Source organism: Ciconia boyciana, chromosome 1 (assembly GCF_034638445.1).
Source record: "Ciconia boyciana chromosome 1, ASM3463844v1, whole genome shotgun sequence".
Lineage (NCBI taxonomy): Eukaryota > Metazoa > Chordata > Aves > Ciconiiformes > Ciconiidae > Ciconia > Ciconia boyciana.
In genome coordinates this window covers 61,438,918-61,459,153 of record NC_132934.1, presented here as the reverse complement: position 1 = coordinate 61,459,153, position 20,236 = coordinate 61,438,918, and the positions used below count along the sequence as shown (strand labels likewise).

The window sequence follows — 20,236 nt, the reverse complement described above, 5'->3', positions numbered from 1 at the left end:
ACAGAATCACAGAATCATATAGGTTGGAAAAGACCTTTAAGATCCATCGAGATAGAGAGATAGAGCAAGCTAGGTACTTAAGAATCGGCTCCAAAACAGGTGGTGTGCTGTGGGAGAAGGGCACTGCTACAGCTGAAAAAAAAGTTGTTTTAAAGCCATCCCTTTCTGGAATTCCACCTCTTACTCCATGATGTATGGTGATACCCCTGAGATACTTTTGCCTGTAAAGTTGATCTTTCATATAAATATTTAGAAGCTAGTTTACTTGGTGAGGCTGGGGCTTCCCTTTCCCTCCCTGTGCAAGCTAGGCCACTGAGCACCACAGGTTTCCACAATTGCTGGTCCACACAGCACACAAAATGGACCCTGAGTCACTGGCCCTGGTGTTTGCTGCAAGCACTCTTCATGCAGTTTTAGATGATATAGCTGGTTAATTAATAAAAAGCATCAGCAGCCATCACAGCAAAGACCAGAACTCAGGTTTCCCCCATCTTTCAGATGGCATTTAAGCCAAAATGCATGTAAAAAATAATAATAAATAATGTCCTTGGAAGTGAAAACAGTCCTGTACAAGGTAGTCCATCTGTATGCCATCACAGACAGTCTTCTCCAAAGCTCTTTTGAGCTTCTCTCAGATTGTCGTTGCCATGTGACATGCACAAACTGGGGCAAAGTAGTGCAAACACAGTTATTTAAAACATCGTCTTCTTTATGGAAGCTATTGGATTAGGCTGTTGGACTTAATCCCATTTAATGTCTCTGATGGCTGGGCTCAGAGCGGCAGGGCTGACAGGTGCTCTGCATCGCTGGGAGCAAGCGCTCCCACTCGAGCAGGGCACTGGGCACTTGCATAGCTGTCCTGGTTTCGGCTGGGATAGAGTTAATGTTCTTTATAGTAGCTGGTACAGTGCTGTGTTTTGGATTTAGTATGAGAATAATGTTGGTAACACACTGATGTTTCAGTTACTGCTGAGCAGTGCTGACACAGAGTCGAGGCCTTGTCTGCTCCTCACCCCACCCCACCAGCGAGTAGGCTGGGGGTGCACAAGAAGTTGGGAGGGGACACGGCTGGGACAGCTGACCCCAACTGACCAAAGGGCCATTCCATACCATACGACGTCATGCTCAGCGATAAAACTAGGGGAAGAGCTGGCCGGGGGTCACTGCTCAGGAACTGGCTGGGCATCGGTCAGCGGGTGGTGAGCAATTGCATTGTGTATCGCTTGTTTTGTATATTCTTTTATCATTATTTTCCCTTTCTTTTCTGTCCTATTAAACTGTCTTTATCCCAACCCATGAGTTTTACCTTTTTTTTTTTCTATTCTCTCCTCCATCCCACTGGGGGGGAGTGAGTGAATGGCTGTGTGGTGTTTAGCTGCCTGTCGGGTTAAACCACAACAGTAGCCAAACTCTGTTCCCTGCTTTGAGCCCTTGCTTTTATAGCAGAGGTTGATAGTTCCTACAGCAGGCTTTAGTCTATGCAAATACAACATCTATCCCATATTGTCACGCATGCTAAAGATTATTTGCAGGACGGGGAGCTCTGTGTCTTCATGATGAGCAAGGCTTGATTTAGTTAGCTCCTGCCTCAGACATGACTGCGAGTGTTTTGCCCTTCATGCTTCCTGGTAGGTGAGGCAATGGTGGCACGTAGCTCCTGTGACAGGAAGAGATGATGACCCTGAGAGGTACTGCTGGCCCAGTGGGTGCATGAAGCTGCCCGGTGGATGAGGTCAATACAGCAATAAGCAAAGCATTTATAATAATAGTGCTGTACTGCTTCATGTTGCGTTCCTCAGTGGGCGCTCAGCAGGCCTCCTAACACCACAGCCATGAGCAAGGCAGATGACTAAACTCGGCACAGTCCTGAGTGGCTCCCCTGAGGCTAAGATGGCGTGGGTGGCAGTGGGGGGGCCAAGATGGCGGGGTGGAGGGGGCGTCTCACCCCTCCCCGTCGAGACACTGAGGAAACCAGCGCAGGAAAACTCGTGGGAGTATATTTAAAGCTTCCTTGGCAGCGCAGTGAACGGAGACAGGCAAATACGCCCTGAGGTGCTGCCTCTTCCCCTGACGAGAAGACCCCCTTTCCCCCTCCCCCTCCCCGCCTCTGTGGGGCCGGCATGTCGGCCCATCCCCTGAAGCGGCTCCGGGGCGGGGCTAACGCCGAGGCCCCGCCCCACGCTGGGGAAGGGGCGGGGTCCGTCCGGATGGACGCGGCTCTTCCGTAAACACCACCCAGCCCTTCCTCCGGCCTTCCCCCCCCAGGAAGGGCCCATTCAGCGCGGGGGAGCCTGCAGAACCGTCTTCCCCTGTCAGCTCATATTTCTCCCCACTTAGTGCTCGGCCTCGGGCAGAATGAGGAGACACGGGCTGTTTCTACGGGGATAGGCGCGGGCTGACCCAAGTCCCTCGGGCTAACTCGCCGTTGGCAGGCAGGAAAAACTTACGCGTCCCCCCCGTCACCGGCAGAGATGGACGCGCCCAAGGAAGACATTAATAGTCCGGGCTGGGTATGTAAGTCTGGGGGGGCTGTTTAAAGCCCTGGCGAGCGCTGCACAGGAGGGCGAGCTGCTGCTGCTGCCGCCGCCGGGCCGCGGTGAGTGACCGGGGCGAGCAGGGGCAGGGCTGCGGCTGAGCCGCGCCGTCTGATGGCGGTACTGTACCGCACGGCACACGCCTGCGTGTCTGGGCACGTACAGGCGATGAGCTACGGGGTGAGTCCGGGTCAGAGCTGGCCCGGGCTGCTGCCCCTCCGTGCGGTGGGGTGGCTGGGAGGTGGCGGACTGGAGCTCCGCTCTGTTGCCCCGACGGGGCTCCCGCTGCAGCAGGTGTTTTTTGCAGCCTCTGCTCTGGGTCTGCAGCGCACCCCTTGCCCCGTGTCTCCTGGTCTGTCTCCGTCCCTTAATGCCCGCTCTCTGCCGGGACGATCCGTCCCGACGGGCGCAGCCGCGGGGGTTCCCCCCTGCAGCCCCCCTCCAGCAGAGCAAGGGCGCCCCGGCTCCCTCCCCGGGGGACGTGAGGCCGGGACACTTGGAGGCGGGCAGCCGGGCTCGCCTTCCCCGCGGCTGGCAGAGGGAGGGTTCCCCCTTCTCTTCTCCTCCTCCCTTCCTCCCCCCGGGCCTGTCCTTGGAAACGCTGTTTGTTTTCGTCGGCGAGTGCCAAACTCCTGCCTCTGGTAACTGTTAAAAACATGGGGCCGGGGGAGGAGACAGACAGCGAAACAGATGGAGGAAGAGGAGGAGCCGCCGGCGGCGGTGCCGCTCCCCCCGCGCCCCGCTGAGGGGAGCTGGCGGGGGGGGGGGGGGCGGGAAGGGGGTCCCCGGCCTCCCCTCAGGGGGCCTGTGGCCTCCCGTCACGGCGCTGGGGGAGCGCGTTGCCGAAATATCTGAGGTGAGGGCAGCTCCCGTGGCTGTCCCACGCGCAGAGCTTGGGGGACACGTACTCATCTCGCTCTTACTGACATATTTTTAAACCTTCATCAAGAGAATCCTATGTGTAAAGGGAAGAGCTGCGGAACTAGAAAGCTAAAGGAGAGAAATGTCGGCTATAAGCTGTGAAAGATGAGGCATGAGGAAGTGCCGTAACTCTTAACAAAGGCTCTTTTCTGCTCCTGTGCCGTGAGTGCTTACAAAGGTGGAGTCAGTGAAAGGGAAACTCGAGCCCAAATGAGATTCAGTCTGTGCCAGCTTGGAGATAGTAAGGATGTAAGCCCAGTAGAATAAACAAAGTTTAGACATTTATAGTGGTAAAACTGGACAGAGCACTTAAAGTGTGCATGGATGGAGGGACTTATTTGAACAAAGCAGGGCTGTGGAAAAACTCTTCTTGTAGATGGTATCTGAAGAAAAAAAAACCCTTCCAAACTGTCTTTTTTTCCCAGGTGCTTCATAAAATAACTTCTAAAGGAAGCCTTCAGGAATAAAAAGCGTGTTTGTGTTCTCTAAAACGAATCTGATCTTGCAGTCTTGATCAGTTCTAAGTGAATGATCGGGTTGGGTGATGCGGTGACCGTATAAGAGCAAGATGCCTTTAGGCATCTACAGTGTTGTATTCATTGCATCTTTACTAAAAAGAATAATCCAAAACTGTCTAAATAGCAGCAGAAACCATGATAATTTAGTTCTTCCTTGTTAAATTAACTGTAAACTTGGGGTTTGTAAATTTAGAAGATATTTTTAGCTTGGTCTTCTGTTTAGAGTTTATCCTTAAAAAAAAAATTGCAAAATAGTACTGATTGAAAGAAAGCAAACAGTGTAATGAAGCCCACTCTGAAGGTATCCAACCTAATATAAAAGTAAACATCAGTTATTTTTAATGCAGAAAGAGTAAAGCAGGTTGTAACCACAGGCTGACTCTTTAATAGAATAGGTAGGATATTAAGCTGTGTATTAAAACAACAGCCTAATATGTAGTACCTAATGAACAACTCAAAAATAAGAAGGTGGTATTGTCTATTCAAGATGGTGAGTTACAAAGAGATTTTGGAAGGCTAAAGGGCTTTCTGAAATATTTTCATTTGGGAATTATATTAATCTAAACTTAAAATTACATATGAACTTGTGCTTTAGTAATTTATGAGAAGGTCTATGCTGTCTACAAAAGCATAAGGAAAAGCAGCTCTTCCAGTGTATGCTGTGAAGAAAGGACTAAGTAACTGAGTTGTTAATTGTTGTAACTAATTAGAAAAGTCTTTTTTTTTTTGTTTGTACTTTCCTTTGATATGCTCAATGAATGTACTTTTCTTTAAGCTTTTTAGCTGTTGGGCAGCATGTTTAAAAACTGTAGATGGCATATCCAGATTCTGCTTGTGTATTCATGTATGTTTACTTTGATGTGCATGCTGCCTTGTTTACCTTTTAAACTTACAATTTAGCAATAATGTTCTGAATCTGCAGAATGCACCCATTCTTCCTTACTATTCCATTTGAGACATCCTACTAGGAAATATATTTACTGTGGCAAAGATTGCAGTGTTTTTTCAGTGTGTTGTTATCTGTTGCGTTGTTGAAACTTACTAATTTAAATTAAGTCTTCTGAAGCACTCTACTGGCAACTCTACTATTCGTATGTGCGCATGTATTGTAGGAACAGATATGGTCTCGGTACCTCAAAATATGTCATGGGCCTCTTTGAAATGCAAGTATTTTGTTGCCGAAAGATCCTTTGCTGGGGCTAGTATGTAAAGACTTAGTGTATATATATAATTTTAATTTCTACCTTAACAACTTGGTGGTCTTGGGAATCAAGATTGGGGTAGAAAATGGCAATGCTGACTTGCCTTCATAGCTGGTTTAGTACTTGCTGTCAGGAGCACCCTGCAAATCTGAATATTTGAATATTTATTAATTTGAATATTTATTAGAATTATCATACTGACAGTTAAGAGGAACTACTTGAATTGATGATGTATAAATTGTGTGAGAATTTTGTTTTTTTAATGGTCACTTAATTTCTTCCATGTTCTTAACACCTAGACTGAGGCAGTAGACGCATCTTGAGGTGCTCATACTAGGCGACTGATTTACAAGACCTTTTGGGCCAGTACACTGTTAACAACGTTAATCAATTCTTTCGATGGACCACATGCAACATTAACCTTTTGGAGGTTAGTTATTTATATATGAAGGGGTTTTATACATGATTAAAGCCTGGAAATAGGGTTCTGATGCTGATGCAGAAACAATAGTGGGAGAGTAATACAAGCTTTGCAGGCTCTGTAGGGTTACTGTATTTAAGTGAGCGGTTCTAGATCAAGAACCTGGAGCGCGTTCTGTAGGTAGGTTACTCATCACAACTAGTTTCTAGTCAGCGTCAGCTTTGAGATCTGTTACACAAATCTTAATCGAAGAAATAGTTTTAGTCTCTTGCGTAACATTAACTAGTCATTAATTTCTAATTGTAACTTAGACAAATATAACTTCCAAGTAAAAAATATCTCAGCCTTTTGGTTTTCTAGATTCTCTTGCAACTCTGTCTTGTTTAGTCGATACTATTTTAAATACCTACTTGTTTTAATTTGCTTGTTAGAAATTGTAAAATTGCTGTTCTAATAAAAGAGTTATGATGTCAAGGATCACAACTAATGCCGTAAGTCTTGAACCCATGACCTCTATATCCTGATCAAAAGTATCTCTTACCGGCTTCTCCAGTAAGGCAATAAACTGTCAGCTGTGTTCTTGCTGATGTGATTAATTCTTTTCACAAAACCCAGCATAAAACATTACAAAAGGCACTCAAATGCATCCTCTTTCCTCTTGGGAGAGGAGGAGGAGGAAACATACACTTAACAAATGTTAATCATCTCAATTAACAGGGGAGTACTCATCAGTTAATACCTCATCAAGTTATAAAGGCCTATTCAGGATGAGCTGGTACCTGAAAAATCAAATGCTCTAAGCTTTAACTAGGTGCCAGCGTAAAGAAATCTTCATTCTTACTCCCTCTTGTGTATCTCTTGACCCCACAGTACGTTGATTCACATAAGTACACACAAAGATCATCCTTTTGCTGCCAAAAGTGGCTTTTTCCAAGTTCAGCAGTTGCAAAGTGCAGTATTCCTTGCCTGCTGAAGTTGATGCAATTTAATCATAAATTAAGTCATATTACTTAAATTTGCTGATGGAAAGCATTGTTGGATATGTCTCTTCATAAAGTGTACTACAGAATTCCTCATGGCCATATGCAAAGATGGACAGCTACTTTTGGTATCTAGGCCAAATTCCTCTGGTAGTAATTACCGCTGACTTCTAGTTTCTCATTTAAATATGATTATGAATATATTTTTCACTTCCTGTCATACAACTATTAATCTATACGCTATGCAACTATTAAACTATTGCACTATGCAGCTGTCCAAGTTCTCTGCAGTTGCAGATTATCTGCCTGGGAGGCAGTTTCTTCATGTAGACAGAAGCACTACGAAGCATGAGACTTCTCAGTGCTATTTGTCATATGTGCTGAACGTAGTGTTAGAGGCTCAGAGCTACCATTTGACTTAAAACAGAAAACCCATCCACCCTCACCCCTAGGAAGGGTCAATCCAATTCTGAGCAAAGACCCACCTAAAGCAGCAGGCCAGACTTTTAGCTACACCCTGTCAGAAATGTAGTATTCTGAATTATTTGCCTGTTCTCCCCCAGTAACTTCTATATTTGCTTCAGAATTGTTACACTCAGTGCAGTCCATTTGTGGAAGGAAGCTAATTGCTAAACATCACTCCTTGGTGAAGTCAGGTGGGGGATGATAACATCATGAGATGCCTTTATGGATGTTGAACTTCCAAAATTCTGACAACAAGCAACTTCAGGGGTTACTGTGGGTAGTCTTCTATTTCTTAAATATAACCAGTTTACAGACTGTCTCTAACATAACCATTAAGGTATAAAACAGCAGAAGGTACAAAACTTTCTTGCAGAACAGGTGTAGCTTATTAATAACTATGATTCTGCATGTCAAGCCAGATGCTTTCTGTAATGCCTTTTTAAGAAAGGCAACTATTGTTCTTCATTCACAATATAATGATCAGTATCTGACTTTTGAGCAACGAACAAAAAAATAGTAAGTGCTGGTTTTATGGGAAGTGTATTTGTCTTTCCAGGTCTTGTTTACTATAGCAGCTAAAGTGAATCAGAATGCCTCTCAATGATGACCAGAACAGTGATTCAGATTCTTCACGCCTCTCTGAAAGCACAGCTTCTTCTAGCGACTCTGAATATTCGAGACAGAGCTTTAACAGTGATTCTTCAAGCAAACCCAGTTCCCCAGCCTGTAAGCCTATTTTAACCTTACCTGCATTGTACGTAGGCAGATAAGGCTAACGTATCTCATTTCTCTTTGCTGTCGTGGGTAGAAGCTGGGATTCTGAATCTCTGTTTAAGAGTATTAAGAGAAAGGAATGGCTTTCTCTGTGCTATGAAGCAGCACATCTCCTTGTGTGTGGAACACCACCAGCAGCTGTATCCGTGGGGGTCTCCCTGTGCACTTCTTCCCTTCGGAAAGTGTAAGAAAAGTGTGCCACCGTGGACATCCTAATCTTGAGCTAATCTTGATGTTGGTAGCAGTCTCTTACTCAACCAGATACAACTTTGTGCAAAGGGTGGGTTTCTTCTGTTTGCTCCATACACTTAAAAATTAAATCTGTAACTTACAGATTTATAGTATTTATAGTATAACATCGTTACATGAAATTAGTCTTGAATTCACATTTTTTTCTTCCATAAATATTAGGATCAAACAGAAAACACACATTTGCACAAGGAAGGTATTTTGAGTAATGATAAATAAAACCTTGGTTAAGATGTGCTTCGTGTTCATGTCTGTAAGCATTCTCAGATCATGCATACTTTCTAGCATCTATGTAAGTGAAGTGTTACATTAAAACAAGCTTGTTAGTGGAGCTGCAATTGGCAGCTGGCTCTTTGTCTTTATTACCAGTCTTCAGAGGCTTAATTCCAAATACTGAATTAAATGACAGAATTTGGGGGTTTAGAAACTTTGGGAACTTACTCTTCCTTTCCAATGTAGAGTTTCTGTTATGTTGTTAATACTTACTTGTAAAAAGGGAGTGTAACTTATGATGCATCTGCTATGGAACATAAGTGGGGGGTTCTTCAGAACATTCCCTACAAGCAATAAAGCTACAATATAGCCATTACGTACTCAAAATTATAATGGACATCTGGTATCTGTTATTGCCTGTGCTTTTGGTCTGGTGGATTTTACGGAACAGTCGATAGGAAATCTGGAATGCAAGATCCTGTTTTAAAGGAAAAAAGATATCTTAGTTAAGATGCAGAAATATGAAATTGCTCTTCAAAATGTTAGGAGGCTTATGTGGTATTACCCACACATACACACCCCTGATAAGCTGGGAGTTTCCTGAGTTAATGTTTTAAGAAGATATAAAGACCTGGTAATCCTAGGTTGTTTCTTCTAGAGTACTAGAGTCCACTTAGCAAGCAGTAAAATTTCTAAATTTTAATATTTTCAATTGCACATACCAACTGTAGATATCTGGCCTGAATTGATCTTGTTTTTCCAGCAGCAAGCCCTCCCAAGATTATTACATTTGATGAACTGATGGCAGCTGCCAGAAATTTGACACACTTGACTCTAGCTCATGAAATTGCTGTAAATGCAAATTTTTGCATAAAAGATGAAGACTTCCCACGGAACAGGTAAGAGCCTGAATTTTGTGAAAAGCAGCACTGGGGTTAGGAAGAGAGGAGAAATGAATGGAGCAGCAAATTAAAAAAACAAACAAACAAAACACCAAACCAAAACGTCTTGGAGGGCTACAGATTTTTATCCTGCACCTCCAGGAGTCACTGTCAAAGCTGTCTTGCTTGGAACAAGTGTTGCAGTCCAGCTGAGTTGATACGCTGTCTTGGAGCATATTTCTCCGTCTTAAGTGTCATATGGAGGGTAAAAGGCTAATGCAATATGAATGCCCATAGTGAAGATGAGCAGCGGTCTGTTCTGTGCAGTTCCAAGCCCTGTGGAAACGATGAAATGGTGGCCTTCTATGCAGTTGTATGTAGTATCTCATTGGTGACATAGTGATAAGAAGATAGAGCTCATCATGAACATAGCTCTAATATTAGCCCCAGAAGAGATGCAGAAATACCTGGAGATCCAGAGGAAGTGAGAAGTAACTTCTCTAATGTAGGTAGCTAAAATGTTCTTGCTTACAGACATGTCTAACTTAAAAATGACCCTGGTCTTTACTTTGAGAAAACTTATGTAAAAAAACAAACAGATTTTTAATTGCACAAGTCCCTTAACTGATAATTGGTTATATGACAGAGAATGGTTTTCAAGAAAGCTTAGTACATAACGTACCAGGTTAGGACAATGAATACAAATTCAATAAGGAAAAAGGAAAGGTAATATCTCTTTACCTACATCTGAATTGCCAGCACTGCTTTAAAAGATACAGGTGTGCTAGGAAAGGCTTGTTAGTCTAGGACATGTTTTGGGAGCTGATGATCCACAGCCCAAGAAAGATACGGTTGCAGGGCACAATAGCTGGTGAGGTGTTGTGTGTTTCCCAACAAGTGATTAGGCTAATCTAAAACACTTTTCCAAGGATGAAAGCTAGTTGGGAGTCTTTTCTGTATCTAATCGACTTATTCCACAGTTTTGCAGGCACAGTGAAACGAATTGTACACAAGGCGTTTTGGGATCATTTGGAATCGGAACTGAATGAAGATCCTCCAGAATATGAACATGCTATCAAGCTCTTTGAGGAAATTAAGGAGGTAACGTTCCTCCCCCGCAGTACTGTTTTGTCAGCTTAGGTCTGAGAGTCTCTCACTTCACTGAAGGGTCTGCTAACTCAGTCAAGCCAACACCTTCAGGTTTTCTTTTAAGATGAAACCATGATTATTCAGAACTGCAATAGGTGTCTATTTATAGTATATTTATATTAACCATGAATATGGCCACACATGCACAGTGGCATGTCCACTCAGCTTTCATTGCATGATGGTTAGTTGCAAGTCAGCTCTTTTCTCAGAGCTTCACATCTCTACCAGCCTCTTTCCAGCAACATACTGTGAGCTTAGGGCATGAATAGGAGTATAAACATGACCGCACCTGCCCAAATAGACTTTATTGTTTATGATCATCACACAAGGGAACAAACAAACCCTTAATCCTGGCACAATACTAATTCTTTCAAAATTTTAAGTTAGTAAATGTTTGTTTTACAGGGCAGCCTCCTAGTTTTTGAAAGAGTCTCATTATTGACATGCTTTCTGGTTTATTGGCTTTGAGCATTTTTGCAGAACTGTACTGTGATCCTTTTAACAGTCCTTTTTTCCTGCTACCTTAGATAATGTCCAGTCTTAATGTGTCCTGTTATAGTCAGTCAGCTAAATGCACTTGACACATTAATATTAAAATCTTACTTTGGTGTGTTTACGAAGTGGTTTGGTTTTTATTGATAAGCTTTTCCTTTTTTTTTTTTTTTTCCCCTCCTACTTTAGATTCTTCTTTCCTTCCTGACTCCTGGAGCAAACAGGATGCAAAATCAAATTTGTGAAGTTCTAGATACAGATCTTATAAGACAGCAGGCAGAACATAATGCTGTTGATATTCATGGGCTAGCTAACTATATCATCAACACTATGGGAAAGTTATGTGCTCCAATAAGAGACAACGATATAAAACAGTTAAAAGCAACTGACAATATCGTAGAATTACTGAGGTTGGTATTTGGGTGGTTTTTTTAGAGGAAAAACCTCTTCTCTGAAAGAGTACTGGGAAATGAGGAGGGGGGTGAAGTCTTAAAAAGAAGTCTTAAATTGTGTCAGTTTGCATAACACCTGTTTTCAAACCATAGGAAAACTTTTTCTATACAGAAGAATTAAAGGGAAGGAGCTATGACACACTGTGACCAGAATATTATGTGTATCTTACTTTTGAATTAAATGGGTAGAATGCCTAGATCAAACACTACCAGCTCTGAATATCTAAGCCACCGAACAACCAAAAAAAGCACTCTTGCAATAATCTGTGTTTTGGAGACTGCTTTTTCAGTCTTGTTCATCCTTACAAAATTTAAGCAGCACACTTGTACTGTTCCTTCTTGAACTGTTTATTGCATGCTTCCTCTAGAAGGACAAACTTTGGATTTAAAATCTCTTTAGTAAAGATCTTATTACTTGAACTTGAGTAACACACTTGCATAATAGGGCAGAAACCAGTTTACTGCTCCTTAGGTACACAGAAGTATTAAGAGTAAATGATGGTTCTTGTTTTACTGTTTTGTTGCAACTTGGATCAGATACTGGGACCAAAGCAACTGGGTCAGAAGGATTGTTTCTATTGGTGCAATTAGAGTGACTAAATAGTTACAGTCTGTTAATTTAGGCTGAAACGTACCAATTGATATAGTTCTTGAAAACCCTTCTCTTTCTGTTACAGGGTTGTAGCATTTAGTGATGCTACATATTTGTGCTGTTCTCTGTAATTTACACCAAGCCTTATGCACAATACTCCTTCAAATATCCTGGAAGATAGGTAACATATCTGTTACACTGAAATACCAATGAAGGAGTTTACTTCTCCCAGAGTTGAAATTAAAGTGCTAATGTAGGTGTACCTCACATGTGTTGGTTAAAATCAATAGACTATTGTAATTGTCAAATTTTAAACTCCTCCTTTCAGACAAATATTCCGTGTTTTGGACCTGATGAAAGTGGATATGGCTAATTACACAATTCAAAACCTGAGGCCATACCTTCAGCGTCATTTGGTGGACTACGAAAGAACAAAATTCCAGGAAATTCTTGAAGAAACACCAAGTAGGTATCATGCTATATTTAATTTAAATCTTTCTTTAAAAAGGGGACTATTTAAAGACATGCTATAAAATCTATCAATTGCAGTTAATTTGGAGGAAAACTTCAGTTTCTTGTCTGGATCTAACTAATGTAAAAATTCTTTGATAAGCAAGCTACCAATGGGCAATTGCTTAACTTGCTATAAAGTATGTTTATCTGTAACCTGGGGTGCTTTCAGACAAATTTGTATTTACTTAAATTGGTTGGTATCTGAAAAACAAACAAACAATGGCTCTTACTGTCTGGAGGCAGAAGCCCTACATACTGAAAGATGAGACTTTTATCTCTTGTACGCAGCAAGTCTGTTGTTAGTCTGAAGTAAACATGTAAAACCAGTTAGTGTTCCTGAAAGTTGGAAGGGACAGGATCAATTTTTTTAAGAAACAAAAGGCAGGCTCTGAGGAAAACTTAGGTGATGCAAAGTCAACTTGATCCACTATTACAGGTTTTGTGTAATATGGCTAAACAGTGTTCAGGAAAATATCTTTTCCAAGAAGAAGAAGAAGTAAACTTACTAACATCTGGGCCAGGGGCTTAAAAAATGGGAACCCTGAGCCACTGATAGGGCCTGCAGTGTTTATATATGCAGCCTGAGAAAGAACTCTTTAAAAGCATTTCATTTGCTGTTACTACTGTTTATTTCCCTTCACCTCTACTTTCCAGTCCTGTGCCCCAACTACTAAGTGGCCTCCCTGAAAAAGGGGAAAAACTGCTTTGGGAACTCAGACTTTGAGGCTTTTTTTACCCAAAAATCTTGGCTGAAGTCTAACAATTTGTTGTGGGTTTGTACAAGCTAGCTAGAATATTAAGGTGAACAATGGAAGATGATCAGTGGAAAAAAGCGAGGGAGAGAATTTATGTGTGTGAAGACTCAGTTGTCCACTATGTTTGCTTAGTCTTCAGAAGTTCAATACTCTTGTTTATGCGTACAACTCTTCTCCTCAAGCTGGTGCTTATTTTGATGAAAGCATGCCGTAAATCTGTGCTGATTTGCAATGCTTAGGTGCCCTGGATCTCACAACAGAATGGATAAAGGAATCAATGGAAGATGAGTTGTCATCTATTTCTGATGAATCTTCATCATCCCCTGGTGCTGATAGTAGTTCTAAACCAATTATTAGTCCTACACTGGTGCTAAACAACGGCTACTTGAAACTGTTACAATGGGATTATCACAAAACAATTCCAGAGGTAAGAAGTGTATTTCAGTGTCTTCAGATTTCTGGCTATATGAAAACATTGGTGTAGTATAATAATCCTGCTATTGAATACAATAGGTGAAGTATTCTTTTGCACTTCTTAAATTACTGAATAGTAAATTTGGAGAGTATATGCTAGTCTAGCTTCTGAAATATGAGATGGGCAAGTCAATAACTAGAAAAGAAGAATGTAAAGGTTGTTTTCCATCTATCCAGTCATAGCTCACCAGCTCCACCCTAAGCGCAGTCTTGGCCATGGTCAAAGACTGGGCCTTGTACTGACAGCACTTGGCTTTCTGTGTCTTTGAGAGAGCTAACTGTAGCATCCTGTTTTCCTAACAGCAGCAGGAATTGGTGGGATTACTCTTTCTTTAGAACAGAATCGGTAAAAACTCAAAGCCCTCTAAAGTAGACATTCACCCTTTCTCAGTGCATATAAACTGTTGCTTCAAGAATCACTGTTCAGTTTTTCCCTCCAACTCCTGATTACTGACCTCTGCAACTTTCCGTAAAGCCAATTTGAAATTGGCCATCAGTCAGGGCTAAAATTAGCATCTGCAGTGAGCGCCTTAGCTATACTTAGGGTGGCCTGGCAGAGAATTTGCTAAATACATGGGGATGCTTTTAGTGTTCTTGGTCAGTGGACAGAAGGGAGACCACCTTATTCTTACCTTCCTTCAAACAGTTTTGAATAAGAGCTACACGTAGGTATCCTCTGGTGGATCTAGCTTGTCATACTATGAAATTACTACCAAACAATTGAATGTTAACACCCCTGTGCTTCTCAGCAGAGGGATTTGGTTAGGATGAACTCTTTCTAGCCTAAAATAAGTCACTCCAGCTACATCTTGCTGTAGGAATTACTTACATTCTTGGTATGATCATCTGGCTTTTTTGCCTGTAGCAGGTTATGTATTGCTTGCAGAACCTGCTCCGGTGGTTGAACTGGTGGCTGTCATGCACAGTTGTTCATCACTGTCCATCAGTTACAGATTATGGCATTTTTCAAAGGACAGCTGAATCCAGAAGACTATTCTGTCTGTAACCTTGATCACTACAATGTCCTCTGGATCCCCTGAGCATTCCACATCATGGGCTGAATTGTTGGTCGCAGATTTCTGTCAGCAGTGATGAGGAATAAGATGCAATGTCCTCAGTTTCCTTTGCACTGAAGGCACTACCTTTCTTCCTGCCACAGACTTACTTCTGGTACTCATACATAATGCCACTTTGTGCAATACTACATGTTCAGGGTATTTCAGCTGCTGTCTCTTCTGACTTTGCATATTTGTGATGAAAAATATTAATGCTTCATGACTACATCCTATATCTGTCCTTTTCCCTGCCTCTCTCCCTCCATATTCCTAAATTAGTATTATTGTTTCAATTCTAGACTCTAATAACAGATGAAGTTCGTCTTCAGGAGTTGAGAGAAAAGCTCAATCAATTAAAAATCATAGCTTGTGTTTGTCTCATAACAAACAATACGGTGGGTGCAGCAATTGTAGATGTGCCTGATTTTGCTGACCAACTGAAAAGGATCTCTGTTCCTCTTCTTGAAGGCATGAACAAGAAGTAAGGCCTTGTTTTTATCACTCTTTGTATTTATTTTTTTTAACAGGAAATACCAGGTGATCTGAAAACCCTTGAAAACAATACAAATGTCATAGCCAGTGCTTGTTAATAATAGATAATTAAAATTTGGTATCTTCCTATATCTATGGTCCCTTTACGGTGTAAGTCTACTGTATGTTAGGTGCATGTTTTCAAAGTTATATTTTAATGAAATCTTAATCTTGATGTTAGTCTACAGAATTTGGAGCCTAGTACTAAAGTTCATTCATATGCTCCTAATACTGGAGAGACTGTGGCAATACACGCACTGAATTGTCTTGCCAGTTGCTTCAAACTTGTAGTAGGTAGTTTAAGCTATTTGGCTGCCTCTTTCTGCTGCCACTTGCACTACAAGCAAGTCTGATGTGATCTGAAAGAGTGTCATAAAATAGTTTTCCACTCTGCTTTTTCTCATGAAATGTTATGCATGTGGCCCAGCAAAACACCTAAGCATAAGGGCAAAATGAACTGGTGTCACTGCTGCACACTTGAAATGATTTTTTTCCTGTTTGAATCACAATGAGGTCCTTATTTTATCGTCCACAGGGAGATTTGTCCTGTATCTGTAGATGTACATAAATCTGCAAAAGCAAAAGATAACTTTTCTAAATTCTCTCATTGCAGAGTTGAAAATAAAAGGGAAAGGAGACAAGTGAGGGGTCACCCTACAACCTATGCTGCAGGAACTGCAAAAGTTAATGCTTTTCTATTTCTTTCTTCCAGAACTTTTGATTTGAAGGAGGCTCTGAATGCTATTGGTGTCCAGATTTGCAGCAAAGTGAACAGGTCTCTAACTGAAAGAGGTCTTCCTGCTCTTAATGAAGAAATGCAGAGTAATTTAATGGGTCAAATTGCTCATATTGTTGAGGAGAATAATCCTGTCAGTTCCTTGATTGGTTAGTAAGATAATACATAATTGTCTTATTGTATGTGTCTGTACACAAACTTACTCCCAGCAAGCTTAATCAGCTGTCTAATTTTTAAAAGCACTTTCTTACTGCAGTAAAATACTGGGTCAATGAGAAGTAAGGAAATGTTGTTTACCTATAGATGGTGTTCTTGGTATGCTGCAGAGCATGGTTAGTCGCAGCTAGAAATAATTTAGAAAGTGTCTGTACAAACAAGCTTAGAGATGCTAGTATTTTGGAGAAGAATTTAGAAAAATGAGTGCTATGCAGTCTCCCTTCTGTCAGTTCTGGGTTTAAAATCTAGTGGTTTTTCTTTTGGGTCTACTTCATATCAGGTAATATAACTTCTTGCAGCAGGTTTATGCTGTGTCCACCTTGCAAGGAGCCAACTTTAAGAAGCTTTCAGTATTGTTTCCCACTGCAGCACAGGCTTGGGAAAGAGTTGTTACCTACACTTGGATTTTTTGCTGTGCTGATGTGCAGGGTGCTTACAAAATGAGTATGGCTTCATCTTGGGTTTACATTTGTTCTGAGCATGCTTTATATTCCATTTCAGACAAACGAATCCAGTTCTTCATGAGAAGCTTCCTTGCTCTTCCGAGTTTTCAGAAGTGTTTGCCTACTATGCCAGGAGGCCTTTCTGTGATTCAGACGGAGATGGAGTTTGTTGGATCTCAGTATGCGAGCATTGTGAACTTCAATAAACAAGTGTATGGACCATTCTATGCAAACATACTTAGAAAACTACTTTTTCCTGAGGCACCAGTGGGGAAAGCAGAAACAGAAACACCTGCCAATTAAAAAAAAAAAGACCTATTTCTGTATCCCTTTTTTTAACTTCCAAGACAGTGATCTGACTTCCCTACTAAGAATAGTCCACTCCAGTGACTATTAATGAGAGAGATCTTGTAAAATTTATGCAGATAGTTTCTGAAATTCACTGGAAAGAAATTGATTTCAAGGACATACATATATTTTAATAGACTAAATTTGTTTAATGCATTGTCACTTGTAATAGCCAGTGAATTATTAGTTTTCAAGGCAAGCATTGATTATGATTTGCGGTGGGAAAGAGCTGGCAAAGTACTTAACTGTTTTGCCACCATTAAAACATAATGTTATTTTTCAACTTAAATATATTTACATATAGCAATGCAATTACAAAATGAAAAAACAATTGTAGATAAAATGTTCTATGCTTACATTGTATTTTTGTAGAGGAACATCTAATAAAACAATTATGTTTCTGAAAAGACTTTGAAGCAAAAAAGTATAGCATTAACTGCTTTTGTAACCAAAACCAGGTTCATACTAGGCTAAGTTCTGGTAGTCCTGCAATTACTGGAACTAGAACTTAGCCTCTGTTACATTAAGGAATGCCAGTATTATAAGCTGTTTGGAGTATAGCAGTTACAGAAGAAGCATTCACCACTTAAAGTAGGAATCATTCAGAACTTCTCAACTCTAATTGAGATTAATGATAAACATCTAAGAAACATGATGTTGGCAGGGGGTGGGTGTGGAGCAAATTTCTGTATATAATGTTTATAAGCATTTTGTTTATCCAGTGGAGGTCATACAGATCTTAAATCTAATCTCTAATATTGTATGTACTGATCTTTGATCTTAATGGGTATTAAGTATTTTTAAGTTAGGTCTTTCTGACCTTTATTCCCAAAAGCACTTGAGAGTGACCTTAGAGAGTACCTTAGCAACTTCCCCTTCTACATTCTGTTGGATGAGGGCATGAGCTTTTCAAAACATATTCTTGGGTCTGAAAGCAAGAACCCAAATAATTAGTCATTCTTGAAAATGTGATTAGATTCACTTTCACTGAGTCTGAGAGAAATACTGCCGCTTTCTTCAAATTCCTTTGGAGTAGGCCCCAATACTTAGTTCCCATTTAAGGCATCAGGAATCTTCCATACAGAAAATGAATAGGCTTGAAACTGAGAAATGTGGAAGTAAACTTCTGTAAGTTTATACAGGCTTTGTTTTGCATAGTTCAGATTACTGGGAATAGATACTGCTGGAATACGTATTATAGACATGTTCTTGTCTATGAAATTGAATCATAATTTACTTGAAAATGATCTTTTAATATATTGCCATATAATAGTCCTTTTAAAATGTCATATATATATATATAAACTCCATGTGGTACAAGTTATATAGCTTGTTTTTAATATTTTATATTAACAATCTATTTTTATGAGGAGACAAAAAATAGCCCATAAAAGCTTAATGTGTCACACAAATTGTGTATGTACATTACTATGTCTATCATAAAGGTCTAAAAAAACTGGGCATTATTAGCACTGTGGCTTTGTAGTCCATTTTTACAGAACTGTGTACTCTTTTTAGTAAGGGAAATGACTTCTAGTCAGTTGTTCCTCAGTGTCCAAGGACTTTGGCCACATGTACATGATAAGAAAAACTTTCTTCAAAATGCCTTTTTAGAAAAGAAATTTCTTTAGTGCACTTCTGCTCTATCCCTTGTAAAAACATCGCACAAAATGAATACATATTTTAAAGGGAACTGTTTCCTGAAGCCTGAAAAACCTGAGAGAAAGGAACTCTTAGAATATAGTAGTTGTGCCACTAGGTAAAACAGGCTTGCTCAGATTAATATGAAATTTTAATATGCAATTCAAAATCATCAAGAGAATAACGCATTTCAAAAGCAATTATAGGGAATTAAATCTTAGTGATTTGCTGCATCTTTAGAAATACCTGAACTATTTTGAGCTTCAGCCAAAAGAGGATTTTATGAGCATTTGAAGATGATTTATAACATCATTATGAACATTTTATAATACTTTATATGCATTCTATTGTAAAAATAAACATCAAACTATAGATCTTCAATGTACTTGGGAAACTGTCATACTAGTTTCTACCAGTAAATACTCAAAAAATTAGGTTCATTGGGTTTTTTTGGTGATTAAGGTGACTTGCAAAGGGCATTTTACAGCATGGCCTATGTTTCAAGTGATTGTTTCATGTATCTTAATTTTTATTTAATGTTTCAAACATGGACATTGCATCTGTTTAATGTCATGTGTTGCATGCTGTTTATGCTACCGTGGCTGAAACGCACTTGCTTCTACTCTGAAGTTGTCCTTGTGAAACAAGATACCATTCTGTAGCAGCTTTCTCTGTTGAAGTACAAATATTTGAGGTTTTGTATGCATTAAATTTTGTTTGTGATACCACTGGTGGTGAAAAGTCATTTATGCAAGCTTTCTTAAATGTAATGGATTGTTAAATGCCGAAGATAAATGACTGCACTAATAATATGTTGTGACTCTCTTCTTTTTTCTGTAACTTCTCAGTTGCAGCTGGAGTGTAGAGTAGTGACTTTAATTCAGCTGCACAAATAACATTCAAAACAGTTGCTTGCTTAAATCTGACTCCTTGGAAGAAGGTTGTATTGGGTTTGTGGGGCTAGCTTTTGGTAGCAGGGGGGCTACAGGAGTGCCTTCCATGAGAAGCTGCTAGCAGCTTCCCCTATGTCCAACATAGCCAATGCCAGCTGGCTCCAAGACAGACCTGCTGCTGGCCAAAGCTGAGCCCATCAGCAACTGTGATAACTGTGATAACATATTTAAGAAGGGGAAAAAACTGCTGCACAACAGCAGCCAGAAGAGAGGAGTGAGAATATATGAGAGGAACAACTCTGCACATACCAGGGGCAGTGAAGAAGGAGGGGGAGGAGGTGCTCCAGGTGCCAGAGTAGAGATTTCCCTGCAGCCTGTGGTGAAGACCACGGTGAGGCAGGCTGTCCTCCTGCAGCCCATGGAGGTCTACAGTGGAGCAGATATCCACCTGCAGCCCGTGTGTTGTCCCAAATCTGGGTTCTTTACCTGGTGTGCAAGAAGCCAAAAAACACACAGAGCCGAGATACTTGTTTGTTTTGTGTCTGCGCAGAGATGGGTGCTACGTGCTAGCTCCACAAATCTAGTACACCCTCCTTGCAAAGTTACAACATTTATATATTTTTAGAAAACAAGGTAATGTTATACATTACATTCTGATTGGTTCATTGTGCTACATACTAATCTTAAAGTTGTACTACTTTTTTATCCAACTACGTGTGGTCGCTAACTGGGGGGGGGGGGGAGCCAAACTTAGATTTCTTCTCCCTAGGGGTATGTATTTTAACACT

At 40.8% G+C, this 20,236-nt stretch overlaps 1 protein-coding gene across 7 annotated transcripts; it reads left to right on the top strand.

The window, feature by feature from the left end:
* The first annotated feature begins 2,263 nt into the window (after positions 1-2,263).
* On the top strand, positions 2,264-20,167 carry TCP11L2 (t-complex 11 like 2). 7 transcript variants are annotated; one of them, XM_072870622.1, is made up of 11 exons: positions 2,264-2,596; positions 5,475-5,605; positions 7,598-7,767; positions 9,044-9,176; positions 10,139-10,259; positions 10,989-11,209; positions 12,172-12,308; positions 13,351-13,538; positions 14,940-15,121; positions 15,884-16,056; positions 16,625-20,164. In XM_072870622.1, exons 3-11 carry the CDS (start codon positions 7,632-7,634, stop codon positions 16,867-16,869), a joined length of 1,536 nt encoding a protein of 511 aa, XP_072726723.1. In that variant the 5' UTR covers positions 2,264-2,596; positions 5,475-5,605; positions 7,598-7,631; the 3' UTR covers positions 16,870-20,164. The 7 variants fall into 7 exon arrangements, with proteins under 7 accessions (XP_072726723.1, XP_072726694.1, XP_072726686.1 ...); XM_072870593.1 differs by having other exon boundaries at positions 2,265-2,510; positions 9,041-9,176; positions 16,625-20,163; XM_072870585.1 differs by having other exon boundaries at positions 2,265-2,596; positions 9,041-9,176; positions 16,625-20,163.
* The last annotated feature ends 69 nt before the right edge of the window (positions 20,168-20,236 follow it).